Here is an 18,047-nt window from a genome sequence, read left to right on the forward strand (position 1 = left end):
CTTTTCTTTTCTTTTTTGTGTTTTAGGGTGTTTTCATGAAAAAAGGGGAAAACCCCATGATTTTTCATTTCGGTGGTTAGTTTTTTGCTTAAATTTATCGAATTTTCCTATCTTTGTGGGAAACTCCTTGTTTTTTGGGTTTTTTTTTTCTAGGGTTAGAATGAAGGTTTGGGGTTTTTTGTTCTAAGGTTAGAATGAGGGTTTGTTTCTTTTGTATTTTTATTGATTTTTGCATAAGGACCTGATTTTAGAGGGATTTTTTTTCAACCCAAGGTGCTTAATAAAAAAGATTATATTCAATTTAAAATTTAAGTGTATACTTTATACTTAGTTTGTATTCATTTTACATTTTAGATATAAATGTGTACTTTCTATATTTTAGTTGAAAAGCTAGATATATATTTTTACTTTATATTCAGTTTATAAAATTTTATCTTCAGTTTTTTTATTGTTAGTTCTTGATTTTTTCATGTATGGTTTATTGGTTTATTCTTATCTGGTCTTTTTTGTTTGAATTGTTTGATTGTGTGATAGCATGGTTGATAAAGGAAAGGAAGTTGCAAGTGCTAGTGGCATTGCAACATCAAGCTCAACTTGTGCTTCTAGTGCGGTACTTGATAATCAGCCATTGTGGGCCCGTGTAAAAAAAGTTGTGAAAATGTCCCGGAAGAGGGAGAAATATGTTATTTAAGTGTAATTTTTGTTGTGGATCTTAGACAACAGTAAAGGCCCATCTATTAAAGATTAAAAAACAAGGTGTTAGGATGTGCTATAAGATTGATGAAGCCACGCTTATATAGTTGAGGAAGGAACAAGAAAATGTCGATAAAAGAAAGTCTATGGTGGCATTGAATTGTATTAGCATACCACTATCTAGTCATAAGAGTTGTGAAACCACTAATATCAATATGAAGAAAAAGGAAGCTGAAAGTTAGCGCAAAAACAATTGAATGCTAGTTTAATACATATGGGAGAGAAGAAATCGATGGGAAAATCGATAAATTCTTTTTTTTCATTTTTCATACCATTCAACGTAGCTAGAAATCCTTATTGGAAGGATCTAGTTACATCATTAGCAAATTCTAACTTGAGTGGGTACGTGCCTCCTAGTTCTGAGGCGCCCTTTGATAAATTTCATTGCAACTTCATGCACACACCCAAATTTTTCCAAAATGCCCAAAATCCTAGGTCTTGTGAGAGGATAGCACACTATGTGTCGTCCTCATGTCCAGGCCATCGTCATGTCACACCATTCGGTCTCAACCTATGTCACACGGACTCGGCTAGGGAGGTGCCGCACCCGAGTCGACACGCCCCGACACAGGTGCGGACACGGGTGCGGCTTTGGACTCGGCCTGGACTCGGTCAACGCCGAGTCGGACTCGGTCAACGAGTCCAGGCCGAGTCCGTCCACATTTTGGACTCGGTCAACTTTGACCGAGTCCAAAAATGTCTATTGAAAACTAAAAAAAATGATTTTTTTATATAAAAAGAGCCTGTTTACTGTGCCTGTGCACAGTGCACAGTGCTGTGCCAGTGCACAGTGTTGTGCCAGTGCACAGTGTTGTGCCTGTGCACAGTGCGCACAGTGCCAAAAAACTAAAAAAATGATTTTTTTTATATAAAAAGTGCCTGTGCCTGTGCCTGTGCACAGTGCTGTGCCAGTGCACAGTGCGCACAGTGCCTGTGCACAGTGCCTGTGCACAGTGCACTTTTTAAATAAAATAAAATAATATCTTTTTTAAAAAAATAAAATAAAATAAAATAATATATATATACAGCCGAGTCCCCGTGTCCAAAAATTTTAAAATTGCGCCGCACCCGTGTCGCACCCGCACCCGCACCCGCACCCATGTGACATAGGTCTCAACCTGTCATCCTAAACTTGTCTCGGATGACGACACACCCACTACCAGCCCCAATTTTTCCCAAGCAGGTCCTATCTAGCAACCCACTGTCTCGCAGCCAGCACCCAAATGACAGCAGACTCGTCCGACGGGCCAGCCGGACCCGGACAGCGGCAGCTCCACTATCTAGGGACCCTCTCTCTCGGCAGCCCACACCCGGACGACAGGTACCCCTATCGTCCAGCACCCAGGCCGAACCCGAACGAAAGGTACCCCCACCATCCCCGGTCCTGGACAACAGGTACCTCGTCGTTCGACCCTCCTTCGGGCTCCCGGATGGCTAGTACCCTTGTTTCGGATGGCGGGTACCCCAACGTCCAACTCTCCTTCGAGCTCCCAGACGGCGGCGGGTACCCCGCCATCTGGTCCTCTTTGGCGCTCCCGGATGGCAGGTGTGAGGGACCCGGACGGCAGGTGTTCCACCGTCCGACCTCACCCCATGTCTTGCCCCCCCTCCTTGGTCATGCTTAGGGATGGCGACACGTGGTGTCGTCCCACCTATGGGACGACTGTTTGTTTGGCCGTCCCTGCCAGCTTCGTTGTCCCGCACGTCGATTAAAGGATAAGTCGTTCGGCTTATCCTAATCTTACCGCATTTTAACCTCCTTCCCTTCTGCATGATTTTTAGGAGGGGAGGACTCTTTTTGGATGAGTCTTATCCCCATTTGGGATAGACTCTGATCCATTGGGACTCGATCTGAACCCAAAAAATCTCGGTGACCCGTATCACATTTAGAAAACTATAAATAGGGGTCTCCCCATAGAACCTTATCATTTGGAAATCCCATGTCTGAGTGTTGGTCCTATAGAAAACGAGCCTTAGCCCTCTCATACCCTTCTCTTTCAAGTTGTCATACCTATGCGGAGGTGTTAAAGAAGCAATTGAAAAACCCTCGTACCTGCGCGAAAGTCCTGTCGGGCAAAAAAGGAGCCTAAAAGCTTAACGGACCCTCGAGTCAGAGAAAGGTAATTTTCCAGATCATTCACTCATATTCATTCTTTTATTTCGATTTTTATTATTTTAAGCAATGAATACTGATACACTTTGATCTTTATTGCATATTCGAGCATCTCGTCGGTGCAATTCGGGCTACAAAAATTGGAGAACTTACCTGGATCCTACCTTCTCGTCAGGCGAAGGACGATCGAGGCTCATATCCGGCGTCCCCACAATTTCAAAAAGTATTTTAGCGAATCCGGGTAAGTCACCTCTTTCCATCATTCAAAAAGTTTTGTTAACACTTCAATAAAGGTGTCAATGTTCTTGAAAACAATAGACCATGGTTTTAAAACCCGTGACTCAGAACGCGACTCGTTCTTTATGGACTCGTGACTCGGCGGGTCAACTCGGTGACTCGGACCGAGTTTTGTTAACTTTTGATTTTAAAAGAAAAACGATATATAAATTATCATTTAAACATATAAAAGTTTGTAGAATGACTTAATTACTAGTGTAATTGATTAATAAGTAAAATAACATCAAGTAAAACTATATCTAACTTATAATTACTTATCTAATAGCAAGAAATCGAACAACCAAGCAAAACAATAATTCAATATTTCAATAGAAATAAGCCCTAAAGTAAAGTTAAGTTATCGAATTCATAAATATAAAGTTAATGATCATAACACAATGACAAAATCAAATTTCAAACATCCAAAATTCATCCACTTTTACAAAATATGATATCTCAATTCTCAAGTCAAGAGTCAATGACTCAAATCTCAAATAAAGGTGAAGTGCTATTATTTGGAACTTCATTTGAATCAATTCTTGAGTTGGAAGTAGAAATTAATGGCTGAATTGGAGTACTAGTGGTTGCATTTTCCCTTGCATCTTCATCTTCAACTCCATCACCACCTTCGTCATCAATAAGATTAGCTTCTTCAATGTTTTTAACTTTCATCTCCAAGTCTCTTAAGAAATCTTTCATTCAATAAAATATGACACATTTGAGTTAACATGCAATAGAGAAAGACAAAAAACTAAATTAAAACAATTTTAATCAAGTTAAAATATCAAACAAACTTTTACGGTTTTACCTCATCTCCATCTAAAACTCCTTCTTGCATGACTCATTCATCCATTGGTGTTTGCAAATACATATTGTCCAAAGAAATTGGGTCAAGACGTATTCTCTTTAATTGCTTTTCTCTCAGACATAAATTATAATGGACAAACACTAAGTCATTAAGTTTCTTTTGAGCTAATCTATTTCTTCTCTTAGTGTGAATTTGATCAAAGGTACTCTAATTTCGTTCACATCCAGATGAAGAACATGTTTGACTAAGTATACGAATAGCAATTTTTTGAAGATCGGGGGCACATATTCCATGCATTTTCCACCACATTGCTGCATAAAGCCAAAACACACAAAAATGAAAAGTTGATTAAAGAAATATTCTTTTGCACAACACAACAATAATGTTAAAGATAAATCACCTGGCTTATGCTCATCTCTAGTCATAACAGTTATAGAAGTACCAAAATCTGCACTTGCGTCTTCAAATAACCCAAGTTGCTTGCATGCTCTTACTCTAGCTGAAATATTTGGCTCCAACTTCTCAATACATTGAATTAAACCATGCCTTACTTCAGGATGCTTTGTGAATTACATGAAATAGTGCAAATAGTCAAATACATTAAATTGGTAATTGATAAAAGAAAGTTCATATTCAAAATTTAAAACAATTAATAAAAAGATATAAACAAATACATACCTTAGAAAATTGTGGACTATAGTGGTGTTTGGGGTTTGAGATAGTATGTTGCTGCATGAAGAGGGTGATGAAGTTGATTTTCCCAACGATTGTCAATTATTTTCCAATAAGGTTTATACTTTTTCTCGTCATTGTCATGAATTTCTTTTATAGCCTCTTTGGCTATATCCATAGCTTCATAAAGATAACTCATTGTAGGATTTTCTTCTCCATCGACCATTCTCAAAACTTTGACCAGAGGTTCTATAGTTTTAACAGTTGATTCTACGACTCTCCAAAAATTATTATTCAATATAATATCCTCCATCTCTTTTCCCTTAGCAAATGATGAATATTTTGAATTGTTCCATTCATCTGATGAAATCATTTTTCTAAGACCACTTCGATGTTCTAGCAAAGATTGAAGCATGATAAAATTAGTGGCAAATCTTGTAGTAACCGGTCTTAGAATTTCTTTCTTATTAGAAAATTGAGTCCTCATTAGGTTCAAAACAAAAGTATGATTGTAGATGAACTTCGTGATCCTTTTTCCTTTTTCCACACATCCAGCTATGCTTTTTATCTTAGAAAAATCTTCAAGCATGAGATCTATGCAATGAGCTGCACAAGGAGTCCAAAATATGATTTTCCTCCTATCCTCCAACATCTTTCCAGCTGCTTGATAGTTGGCTGCATTATCTGTGATTATCTGCCATTTTTTAATTTCAAAACATTATTAACATACTAGACAAATTATAAATATTAATGTTTAATAGAAAATTACAAAAGAACAGAATAATATACCTGAACAACATTCTCTGCACCTACTGTTTCCACCACTTCATCAAATAATTTTAATAAATTTTCTCGATTCTTCACTATACTTGTTGCATCAACTGATTTCAAGAAGTAAATGCCCCTTGGACAATGAACCAAAAAATTTATCAATGTCCTTTGTGTTGCATCTTTCCAACCATCAGACATAATAGAACAACCCATTTCAGCCCAAGACTCCTTGTATTCTTTGAAATAATCATCAATTTTTTTAATTTCTTCTTGTAACAATCTTCCAGAAATCTCAGATGAAGAAGGCGGCTTCGATCCCATTCCTACTGAGGAACAAACTTCAATCATCTTCGTAAAGTAAGGAGAATTGGCTGCGCTGAAAGGAATGGCTGAATGATAAAAAAATCTCGCAATAGCTGAACATAACCTATCTTTAGCTTTTTTATCCAAAGCTGCTTTTATTTCAAGTTGTTTCATTGATGGAGACCCTGCCTTCACTTTAACAAAAGCATCAAGATTATGCTTTGGGGCATCATTCATCAATTTTTTTCCCTTTATATATCTTTTCTCAGAAGACTCATCACTTTCATCTGACAAGTCCATATCATTATCATTTACTTCAACAAATGAACCAATCTCATTTACAATATTTCTCTTATATAATTTGTGTTCCTTAGATGACTCCAAATTCTTACGAATTTTTTTTTTACAGATTCTTCGACTTTGTCACATGGTTTCACCTCTCCTTTAATACCAGCAAGATGATACTTAAGTCTATTAATGCCACCACTCATTTGTTTTGTACACCAAGTACATTGTACCCTCTTCTTTTTCTTATCAAGTGGTAAACCAAAATCCCACACAGGGTCCTTTCCTTTAGTGAATGATATTGGAGTCCTTGAAGATCCTTCTTCTGACATTTCTTTGATGATTTGATAAATCTAAAACTTTTAAATTTGAAAAGTTAAAAACATACGCACGGTTAGTAGATTATGCACAAACCCACCAAGGAAAGTTAAAAACATAGTGTCATACAAGTATAAAACTAAAACTATACATGGTACACTACATAATGCACACAAAAACTAAACAATGGATCCATGCTAATTTTTTTTGTCAAATTTGTTTGGTTAAAATAGCGAAAGAAATGATGGCATATTATTTCACAACTTCAGCAGCCTACATCTTCAACAGTGAGAATAAAGCAAACCCAATCTTGGCTGCATCTATCAAGGATAAGAACAAGAAATATGCAATGCTATTGATTTATTTACAAACTACCAAATAGCCATATTGAATTTCTCCAGAATATGATGGTGAAAAAAATAAACAAAAGCCTTCAAAGAAAAGTGTCCACAGAAAAAGAAGAGGTCTACAACATTGACATACACACAAGCAGAAAAAATAGAATTGCATCTCTTATACAAACATAGATAATAGAAATGTTCACAACGATATTTATATATTTGACAGGCTGCTATTCAAAATGGAAAAAAGTACCCCTGGTGATGTACAATTTATGTAACCATGTGGAAGTTCTCAAAGCAAAAATCCAGTGAACTTGTCATATATTTATTAAAGGCAGAGGAATTTGACTTGCAGTATTTGTGTGTCTGTGCCTAGTTTTCAATGTGTATTTCAGTGTGCAGGGATAACAATTCAGCTCCTGAAGTCATCAGAATTTGGTGTGGAGAAAGCAAGAACGTGCTGTAAAAATGAGCACCATTAGGTCCAGATGCTCATTAATTATTAAGCACGCTTGATCAAGGCACCACACCATTAGTTCGTGAGTCAAATTTTAACTGTTTAATTGCATCAAAACACACATGTTCCTGAGTTTATCTTTTTCCTTTGCCTTCAGAACTTCACAGTGTTGTTAAAAGCGTTGAGGCGTAGCGAGGCGCTCCAGCAAAATCTGAGGCGAGGCGTAAGCCTCGAGGCGCAAAGCGTAAGCCTCAAAAAAAAAAATTTAAACTTAAAAAAAACTATTAAAATGATCTAAAATTATAAATAAATAAGAAATGCTTTATTGATGAAGCGCCAACCAACATGAAATAAAAAATCTCAAATAAATACGAAAAAAATATGAGATTAACATGTAAAAGTAGCATTAATGCAACAACTTGATCTATATAAGTATCTAATTGCATAAATATGAGCATTCATTCAATAAAAAACTAACATTAACAACAAAATGCATATTAGCACTAACAACATCATGTCATAATTAAAAAATGCATGTTAACATTAACAACCAAATGTTAATGTATTTGTCCAGAATTCTTCAAAATGAGAGTGTTAACATTCACAATTACAACTGAAAGTCCCAAAAAACATATAAATGGCCAATAGCTCTATGATATGAATTAGGGCCTAGGCTCTTGTTGTGTCTCGTCATCATCAATATTTAAGTCTTCAATATCATCATCTGAAGAATCCATATAAATAGGTTCTTCTTCATCTTCATTCTCTGACTCTTCATCCACGTCCTCAATTACTTCTTTTGCTTTTCTTTTTCCTTCAATAAAAAACATGTATTAAATATTTAGGTTATGTAATTAAAAAATACATTTATATTCATAGCTAGGTAAAAAGAATATAACTTTACCTCGATCTCTTGAAGACATGTCTTGCCTAGAACCACTTTGTGAAACATGAGGTGAAGTGACTTTTTCAATAGGAACATGCTCAATGCCATTTATGTCGAAGTTCGGATCCAACCATGAATCCTCCAACCAATTGGGATCACTTGGCAACACTGGATCTTCTTTCTCCACAATCCACTCATCGTCTGAGTCTACATGATCTAGACATATAGGGTCTTTGGTAACCCTCCTCTTCATATTTCTCTCTCTTAATTTCATATTGTACATTACAAAAACCAATGTATTCATCTTCTCTTGTTCAAGTCTATTCCTTCGTTTTGTATGCACCTATAATTTCAAATCATTGATAATCAAATATAAGATAATTAAAATATAAAAATGTATTTCAAAAATAAAATACAAAGTCACAAACCAATGAGAAAGTACTCCAATTCCTCTCACAGCCCGATGCACTGCATGTCAAACTTAAAATTCGAATTGCAAAATTCATCAACTCAGGATTTTCATGCCCAAATGAACTCCACCAATCAGCTGCATTCAAATAAAATAATAAAAAATTGATAAAAACATTAAGAATGTCATAATTGACAAAAACATAAAAAAATATTGACAAATAACAACATAATTGCAAACTTACCAGGACTTTTTAATTTTCTTGTTGTAACAGTTGTCTCTCTGCCAAACAAGCCATTTGCCTTTTTAAATACATCGATTTGTGTTGTAATTTTCAACCGAATATTTGCATCAGAAACTAATTTTTCAACACAATCATAAAAGCCACCCATAACTTCTCCATCAGGGTTGAAGTTGTCAGCATAATGAAAATGTGGATTTAAATAATAGGCAGCTGCATGCAAAGGCTTATGAAGTTGCAAGTCCCATCGTCTATCAATGATATCCCAAATAGGTTTATATTTTCTTTGGACATTGTCAAGGTTTGAAGCAATTTCTTCCTTCACTCTATCCATTGCCTCATACAAAAATCCCATAGCAGGTTCGTCTGCATCAACGAGTCGCAACACTTTGACGAGAGGTAGTGTAGCTTTAATTGCATATGATATGGCAGCCCAAAACTTATGATCATTAAGAACAATACAAGAAATGTTCTTAGCATCAGATTTCTTATAGTAATTAGATGTTCTAAAATTTGAAGATAAGAACATCGACTTTAACTCTTTCTTATAACATCCAATACTATGAAGTGTAAGATATGTTGTGGCAAAACGAGTGACGGCTGGACGCAGAAGTTCTTTCTTCATTGTGAATTTTCTCATTAAATTTAATACCCATGCATGACTATAAATGTATCTTGTAATTTTTTTTGCCTTTTCCACTGTATCTTTAAAAATTGATATCTTTCCAATATCTTCTAACATAAGATCCAAGCAGTGGGCTGCACATGGTGTCCAAAAACATGTTTTTCCTGCTGTTAACATATTTCCAGCTGCCACATAATTTGGTGCATTATCTGTAATGAATTGCACCACATTACTTTCACCAACTTCTTTAACAACTTCTTCAAACAACTGACACAAATTTGCACCAGTTTTTTTCATGTCGCTGATGTCAACGGACTTCAAAAATACTGTCCCAGATGAGCTGTTCACAAGAAAATTAATTTTCTTCCTTTCCCATCTGTCCAACCATCTGCAACCAACCTTTGGCCACTCTTTTTTGAACTCTTTCAAAATTTCATGAGTACAATCTACCTCGTCCTTCAAAATCCACGTTCTGATGTCATGATAAGAAGGTGGTTTGAACCCTCGCCCATAATTTGCAATAGCTTCTACCATTGCACCAAAATATGGACTGTTGCAAAGATTAAATGATAAGGCATTTGCATAAAAAAATCTACCAATGGCACGACATGCATTTTTTCTTTCATCCCTTTTGAAAGCAGTGTTTATTGTGGTTTGTTGTGCTTCTTTGTTCACAAAAAAGTCCATAGGACCAGCTGCACTTGCTTTTGCATCACTACCTGATCCACTAGCTTCTTTATTCACATTATCGTCGGTTGATGATCCAAAATAAACACTTCTCCCGATATCCAACTTGGTTTGCTCTAACTCTTCTTTCTTTAGCCTCTGATACTTTAGATGATTCTGAAAAAATCTTTTGACGTCAGGTGGAACCGCTTCGCACATGCTTACACCATGCTTTGTGTCAGCTAAGTGATGTTTTAGCCTATAGATGCCTCCTGTAGTCTGTTTATGACAGTAATTGCAAATTACATGTCCTACAAGTTTGGGATCTTTAGTAGGATTTGGAACTTTAACTCCATGATCCCATCCTACATCTTTTGCCATTTTTCAACTGCAAAAATACATAACACAAAATATATATTAACATCATGCATTCTGCTGACCACATTACATGAAAACAAATGCAAAATAGACAATCTTGGTGTATAAGCTATATACGAATCCTAGAAAAAAACATAATTGACGAGAAAAAAATAATAAATATAATTAGGTCAGTTTTTTAATTGGGTCTCAAAGTTCATTCAATAATGCACACTTATAGCCACACACACACATAGTAGAGATAGAGTGGAGGTGGTTTGGATCCCAGATTTCTTCTCAAAAACAAAAAGGAAACACCAACCAACTCCGGAGATCAACCCCAAGAAATTGTGAAAATGCCTAAAAAAAACATATATTGAATATGCTAAACAGAGGTCACCATTATGTTTGAATATTTCAATTGTGTGTTCTATCTCAGTTTACACAGTAGTGAAAAGAAACCTACAACCCCACAATCTGTTTTAGTTTGCTTCATTATCCTATTGTAAAAGCACTCAAAACTGGGATTGTTTTCATACTCAAAGATGTGAGCCAATAAAAATCACAAATTAATTCAATTAAAATGGGTTATAGTGTAAAATATCCTATGGATCAACATCTAGATAGACCTAATAGCATCTTGAGAGATCCTTAAATAGTCAGTTTGAAGAAAAAGTTGCTTTTTATTGTTTCATTCAACAAATTTATTTCCAAAATGTAGGTCGGGTGGGCTCCTATACATCAGAAACTTATTGAAATAACCATACAACTGCTCCTTTATGTCCAACTTTTATCTTCAAGAGAAGTTGCGCTGAAGTGACCACCAACATGACAAGGGATACAAGTTCCATAAGAGCCTTTTCAGTTCCTTTCTTTTCAAAGCAGATTGATATTCGCCACCATGAAAAGCAAATGATGCTTTCCAAAAGAATAATAAAATATGCAAATTTAGCAGAAAGGAATTAATTTCTGGACTGTATTCTGCACAAGATGTCCAGGCTCTCTCTCTCTCTCTCATATGCCTCAAGTAAGCAAGCATTATTAACGAAAAACCAAATCAATGCATGCTTAAACAATTCAGGACATCGCATATTTGATTGCACACCAAGAAATCATCATCGCTACAGTTATATGGACAAAAAAGGAAAACAAGGGACCGCAGTCATATGGACAAAAAATGGCTACAATTATTAATAAAAATCTATTTCATATGGACAAATCAAACTATTTGTTGCAGTCAGGGCTGGGCTGAGCTACAAAAATGGATAAAAATCTATTTCATATGGAATCAGGGTTGGGGTAAGACTGGGCTTTTAAAAAAAAAAAAATTAACCATGCATTGACGGCGGCGAAAAAGCCATACCTGAAGGAAAACGATGATCGGCGACGGGTGGTGGCCGGCGACAAGTGGTGGCCGGCGACAGCAGTGGCGGCGGCGAGTGGTCGCACGGCGAGTGGTCGCACTGCGAGTGATCCCTTCTCACCAGAGGCGGTGATCGGCGAGCAGTGGCCGGCGGCGAGCAGTGGCCGGCGGCGAGCAGTGGCGGTGGACAAAAGGGGACGGAGTGGAGAGAGAAGGGGCGAGGGCTTTCCCTCGCCCCGAAGCGCCTGTGTCTTTTTTAAAGACACAGGTTCTCGTTCTTTCGAGAATACCGGCCCGGATCCGGGTCGAACTCGGGTCCGGGCCATCCGATGTTTAATGCACGCCTCACTTTGAGGCGCGCCTCGCCTCAAGGCGTACGCCTCAAGGCGCATGAAGCGTACGCCTTGAGGCTGTTGCGCTTTTTACGTGCGCCTCAAGGCGAAAAAGGGCCTTGCCTCGAGGCGAGGCGCGCTTTTTGCGCCTTGAGGCGCGCTTTTAACAACACTGGAACTTCATTTGTTTAATCTTTAAGGACCACCATGTAACTTGGTACGCCTATTTATTCAGCCATGAGTTTAACAGGATGGCCTTGAAATGCAACCAACTGTCGTTACCATGTGAGGCGTACGCTTTAAGTACTGAGGCGTACGCTTCAAGTACTGAGGCGTACGCTTCAAGTACTGAGGCGTACGCTTTAAGTACTGAGGCGTACGCTTCAAGTACTGAGGCGTATGCCTCGCCTGTGAGGCGTACGCTTCAAGTACTGAGGCGTACGCCTCGCACAGGCGATGTCGCAGCAGCCGAAGGACCACCTTGAATCCAACGTTTAAAAACTCGCCGGAAATTTTCGCAGCGGCAGAAAGAAACACAAAAAAGGAAAATTTGAAAAACATACCTGGTGGCGTCGAAAAATGTCGCCGATGGACTATTTTTGCTGGAGAAGACACATCGGAGCTGCGACGATGCCTTATATTTACCGTCGATGTGCCTTCATCGGCGACTTGGCGTCATTGTTCACGCCGGAGTTAATGTTCGCGATGCAAATACAAAACGAAGAAAAATCCCACACTGTTCACGCTGGCGTCACTGTTCACGTCGGCGTCACTGCTCACGCCGAAAACTCCTTTCCGGCGTCGTTTTTCTCGCCGGATGGCTGGAGCTGCAGCCGCACCTTCTCGGCTTTTCCCCTCTTCAGTCGAGGGTTAAACGCAATGAACAGTGAAAACCTAAAGGGTTTTCACATTTCGTTAACCATTTAAAGGGTAAAATAATTAATATTGTGAAAATGCCATTAAAACAAACCGTCTGAGTTGTCCGGTTATTTTTGACCCATGACTCGTCCCGAGTCGCGCGAGTCCTCCAGCGAGTTTTGTAAGAAGGAAAACGACAGACCTCGCCCGAGTTCTACGTGACTCGTGACTCGGCCGAGTCAGACCGAGTCTAGCCGAGTCATGCCCGAGTCTTGGTCACCCGAGTATGCCTTACCGGGTTGACCCGCTGGAGGGCCGAGCCGAGTCAGCCGAGTCAACGAGTTGACTCGGCGAGTTTTTAAACGTTGCAATAGACACACTTGGGGAGTACAAAGACACAAAATATTTGAAAGGACTTTTTATAGAATGCATCAAGGAAGTTGGAGAAGACAAGGTCATTCAAATCATTACAAATAATGCACCAATATGTAGAGCAACTAGTATAAATGTAGAGACTAAGTATCCTAGTATATTTTGAACTCCTTGCATGGCACATAGTTTAAATTTGGCTCTTAAGAGTATATTCAATCTATCAAGCAAGGAACAAGATCCTATGAGTTATAAGTCATGTTCAGGGATTGAGGAGCTAAAGAATGACATTAAGAACATCAGAAATTTTATTGTAAACTACCAGAGGGCACTTTCTATTTATAATAAACATTCTGATGAAATTGTTGAAAGTTGTCGAGACTCGTTATGTATCTGTCATTGTTATGGTTAAAAGAATTAAAGAAGTGAAGAATGCACTATTTCAAATGGTCACTAATAGCGATTGAGTTTTCTATCGTTCTGATAATGTTGCAAAAGCTCAAGCCATTAAGAGATGCATTGTTGATGATGCGTGGTTGGATAATGTTTTTATTTTCTTGAGTTCACAAAGTCCATTTGGGAGATGCTGAGGGTTGTTGATCAAGATGTTCCTACTTCCTATATTGTATAAGGTCTATGAGATATGGGATACTATGATTAAGAAAGTGCAAACTGTATTTTTTAAGCATGAAAAGAAAGATCATGCCCTTGAAGACTTAGCTTTTTATGGTCATGTGCACAAAATATTGATAGCATGATGGGACAAGAGCAACACCCCACTGCGGCGCATGACACATTTATTGAATCTGAAATACTATAGGGAAAAGTGGCAAAGTGAAGGTTTTGGTCGAATATAACCTCATAAGGATTTAGAGCTAGCAAGAAATATGGTTTTTATTTTAATAGAATTTCTCAGGATACAGAACAAAATAATAATATGCATAGTGAGCTTTCAAAGTTTTTTATAGAACGATTTAATGGTTTGGAGGGGTTGATAGATAAGGATGATGGATGATGATTATCCTCTTACTTAGTGGGTCGCATATGAATATGACTACCTTTTGCTTCATCATCTTGCTTTAAGGCTATTAGCACAACCTACTACATCTTGTTGTTAAAAAAATTGGAGCATGTATGCACAAATTCACAACATTAAAAGAAACAAACTTACTACCAAGCGTGCAGAAGATTTGGTGTTCGTGTATTCCAACTTCTGATTGCTTTCATAAGTCAAAAAAGAATATAGGTATCCAAATCATTAATTTTAAGTACTTTTAATTTAGAATTTTGAGTTTTGTATTTATTTCTTTATAGTTTGTTTATCAAGTTTTATTATATATTTAATACATAATGATTTTTTTTTTTTGCAGGCAAGAAGCATCAGGTTTTAGGATGTTAGTGCTGAAGATTTTGATTTAGAAGGAAAGCATGACTTTGAAACTTTGAACTTGGAATTAGATGATCATGTTATTCCATCATCCATTGATATGGGTGATGAAGGAACAATTGAGCTATAACTTTTTTGTTATAGCCTTTATGAAATTTTGAACTTTTGGACTTTTTTATAAGCTTGTTAACTTGATAGTTGATAGTATGTTATATGAATGTTTTTCTATATTTTTGTTTGCTAACTTATTAATTTGTTAGGTATTATCTGAACTTAGTGTGGTCAATATGTATATGAAATTGTTAAATATCTTGTTGTAACTTATTTTTTAATTTGTTAATTTGTTAGTTGTAGCCTGTTGTTTCTCAGTTCTTACTTGTTATTGAATTCTTGAATAAATTAACCTTGTTGGTTGTTACTAGTTTAATTGGCTGTTAAGTGTTAAATTAATGTATTGTTGTTGGAATTTGATTATTTGAAATTTGTATTTATGTGAAATATTGTGTGATATATGTACTTAACATATATATAGTTGTGTCCCTGTACCCACATCTTTTGGAATTGCCGTGTTGTACCCTTCGTACAGGTACCCGTAGCACCCATGTGACATGGGTCCTTTTACACCAAAAGCAAATTTCTCCACTTTCACATCCAAAATCGCATAATGATTAAACGGTCTGTATTTTGGTAGATTCGGTTACATATTTAAATAAGCTCGATTTTATTTGTAATCTTAATTAGAATCATGTTCATGATTATTCAATAATTTGATTTAGTGATTGTTAATAATAGTTACATGTTTGTGTTTTAATTACAGGTACAGATTATTTGAAATTAGGCAATTTCAAAAAGATGTTACACAAGGTTTAACTTGCAATATTACAATTTCATGATAATAATTAAAGGTGCATAATAATGAATTAGAGTTATAAAACAAATTTTAATTGCCCAATATCAACATACCCTAGATAATTTGTACTCCCATACAAACATACCACATATCATAATATAGTGGGGTGACAAAAAAGTGGTAAGTTTCATATATCAATTAAAATGTCGATTTGAGCATAGAGATTTCACTTGCATATTTAAATGGATATGTCATATAGATTATGTATAAGAGTGTATAAATTCTCTAGTAAATATGATAGTTTCTAATAAAAGAAAATATATAAAGGAAACAGATAATAACTGTTTATCACAAAATAAAGTGATGAAATAATCAAGTTAAACACTTAATTGAAATCATATATAGATATACCATACTCAATTGATAACATTGATTAGAATATTTGAATTTTGAAAGGTTTATAGGCGACCTACCATGTGTTTCAACAACTCATATTTCTATCGTAAGTTTGTCATCATGCCAACACTTATTTCTTCTTCCACTGCAGCAAATAAAGATATAAAATCCACAATGTCTTTGAGGAATAAATATGGAACCATTCCAGAGGAAATTTTACCTTTCTTCTCAACTCTAGTTGTTACCGCAGTAGTTTCAATTTATCACATTTTTAGAGCTTTTCTCAATGATTACAAGAAAAAGGCAAACGACAGAAAAAAAATCAAAATACCATTAAAGTCACTCCATATCATGTTATTCTAATTAATGTCCCATAAAATTCACTTGTCAAAAGCTCAATTTCTTTTCAGTTTCTCGTTTTTTTATTTGTTAAAAAGGCTGTGCACGGTTAGTGCTTTTGATCGTGCATAGTTTCTCAATCAACATTCAAACCCAAGCACCATGGCAAGACAAGAAAGGGACAGAGGAGAGTACCAAGTGAAGCATCCGTCGCTCCCCAGAAGACGGTACTCGACGGGATTCGTCATGAGAGGCGGCAACAACACGTTCAGGTCCGCGATGTGCGGCCCGGAAATCGACGGCGCCGACGAGAAGAGCATGCAGGCGAGGACGATGGACCGGACGAACGCTGACGCCGTCCCCATCGTTCGTGCGATCGCTTGTACCTGTTTCCAGAGGAGATGGCGCCTAAACCAGAGGAGAAAGAACTTCAAGAGTGGGTCCGTCGCGGAGAAGTTGAGGGAGAGAAGAAATGGGGAGGCATGAGAGAAATAAGCAGCAGAGGAGAGGAGGAGCGAGACAGAAACCCTAGCCAGGGAGAGGAGAGGAGAAAAGTGAGAACCGCCTCAGTCACTCTTTCACTGAACCCCTGGCGCCCTAGTGGCAACCGCGGGAAAGCTCCGTTTTAATGTTGCTGCCCCGCCGGGCAGTGTCCGCAACCCTCTTCCTCTATCCCTTTTCGTGTCGCAGTGAATAGTGTGATACGGTAAGATTCGATGCGTGACGCGACTCGCAAGTTTTTTTCATATTTAACCTATCGAAAGCCAATTTAAAAAAAATAAACAGGGGAGGTTGGCGTAGTGGGGTGGAGTCTTGGCTGCTAGACATTCTGTCAAGGTTCAATTTTCATGGGCATCGTCTCTCTGCCCAAGCAAATGCCTAGTATAGGCCCGGGGTCAAGGGTTCTTGGAGTTTTACACTGCCGGCACGACGACCCAAGGTACGGCAGGCTGAGCACCCGTGCAGTTTCTTCAAGCGCGGAGATATATTCTCGTTGTGCGCAACAAACCTAGCTCGGCTAGTTTAAGCCCAACTTGAAGCTCGTCAAATATGCAAATGAGCTGAGTCGAATTCAGGATCGGTCTAGTAAACAAGCATGAGCTTGATCAACCTTAATGAGATTGAAAAGCTCGATTAAGCCTGGTTAAAGTTACACATGAAAATTTGCATAAAATATATTTATTCATTAAAATAACAACATATAATGTTTTAATCTGAATTGTTGATCATAAATCGATCACAGGCTCAGATGTAGCTTGCAAAATGGGCTTCAAAGATGGTAGGGTTTCTCGTCCACTTGTTCCTCGGTCATATCGTTGTGGGCCTGCGGCTGCCTTCCTCACGCCCTCCTCTCCTGCTCAACCCAGGGGCGTAGCTAGGATTCATGTGGGGGAGGGGGGTGCAAACAGGGTTGTAGAAAAAAAATTGGTGTGATAGTTTGGGGTTCGGGGCAGGGCCCTCGAAAAAAAATTGTGATAAAATAAAAAATGGCTACAATTATTAATAAAAATCTATTTCATATGGACAAATCAAACTATCTGCTGCAGTCAGGGCTGGGCTACAAAAATGGATAAAAATCTATTTCATATGGAATCAGGGCTGGGCTAGGACTGGGCTTTTAAAAAAAAACAATAATAATTTAACTGGGCCGGGAGGTAAGACCCAGCTCCGCCTATGGCTCAAGCCCATCCTCTCCTCCACTTCTGTCGCCCGTCAAGACACCATCAAAGAGACTCAGCTGCACCCTTCATAGCAAGGACCCAAAGAAGCCGATGGTGACGAGTCCCCGCAGCCTAAGAGCGTTACAACCCATATCATTTTCGCGTGACCAGTAAACCCACAAAAAAAAATGCTTCCTTTATTTCAGATTCC

The 18,047-nt window shown here is 37.7% G+C and overlaps 2 protein-coding genes and 1 long non-coding RNA gene across 3 annotated transcripts in view; all 3 read right to left on the bottom strand.

The window, feature by feature from the left end:
• The window catches only part of EMB3012 (embryo defective 3012), a 136,019-nt gene extending 119,245 nt beyond the window's left edge, over positions 1–16,774 (bottom strand). The window contains exon 1 of the mRNA XM_090016054.1: positions 16,371–16,774. Within this exon, the coding sequence (XP_089872180.1) occupies positions 16,371–16,540 (170 nt within the window). The 5' untranslated portion in view covers positions 16,541–16,774. The remainder of the gene's footprint in view (positions 1–16,370) is intronic.
• Positions 4,645–5,933, bottom strand: LOC149829639 (uncharacterized). The gene is made up of 2 exons (XM_090015656.1): positions 5,412–5,933; positions 4,645–5,316 (listed from the first exon to the last, which is right to left on the bottom strand). Exons 1-2 carry the CDS (start codon positions 5,931–5,933, stop codon positions 4,645–4,647), a joined length of 1,194 nt encoding a protein of 397 aa, XP_089871782.1.
• LOC149829640 (uncharacterized) lies at positions 7,615–8,106 on the bottom strand. Its single transcript, XR_016433735.1, has 2 exons — positions 8,002–8,106; positions 7,615–7,911 (listed from the first exon to the last, which is right to left on the bottom strand). It is a non-coding gene; the product is annotated as an uncharacterized LOC149829640 (long non-coding RNA).
• Positions 16,775–18,047: the final 1,273 nt, after the last annotated feature.

Source organism: Nuphar pumila, chromosome 8, assembly GCF_984573655.1.
Source record: "Nuphar pumila chromosome 8, dmNupPumi1.hap1.1, whole genome shotgun sequence".
NCBI lineage: Eukaryota > Viridiplantae > Streptophyta > Magnoliopsida > Nymphaeales > Nymphaeaceae > Nuphar > Nuphar pumila.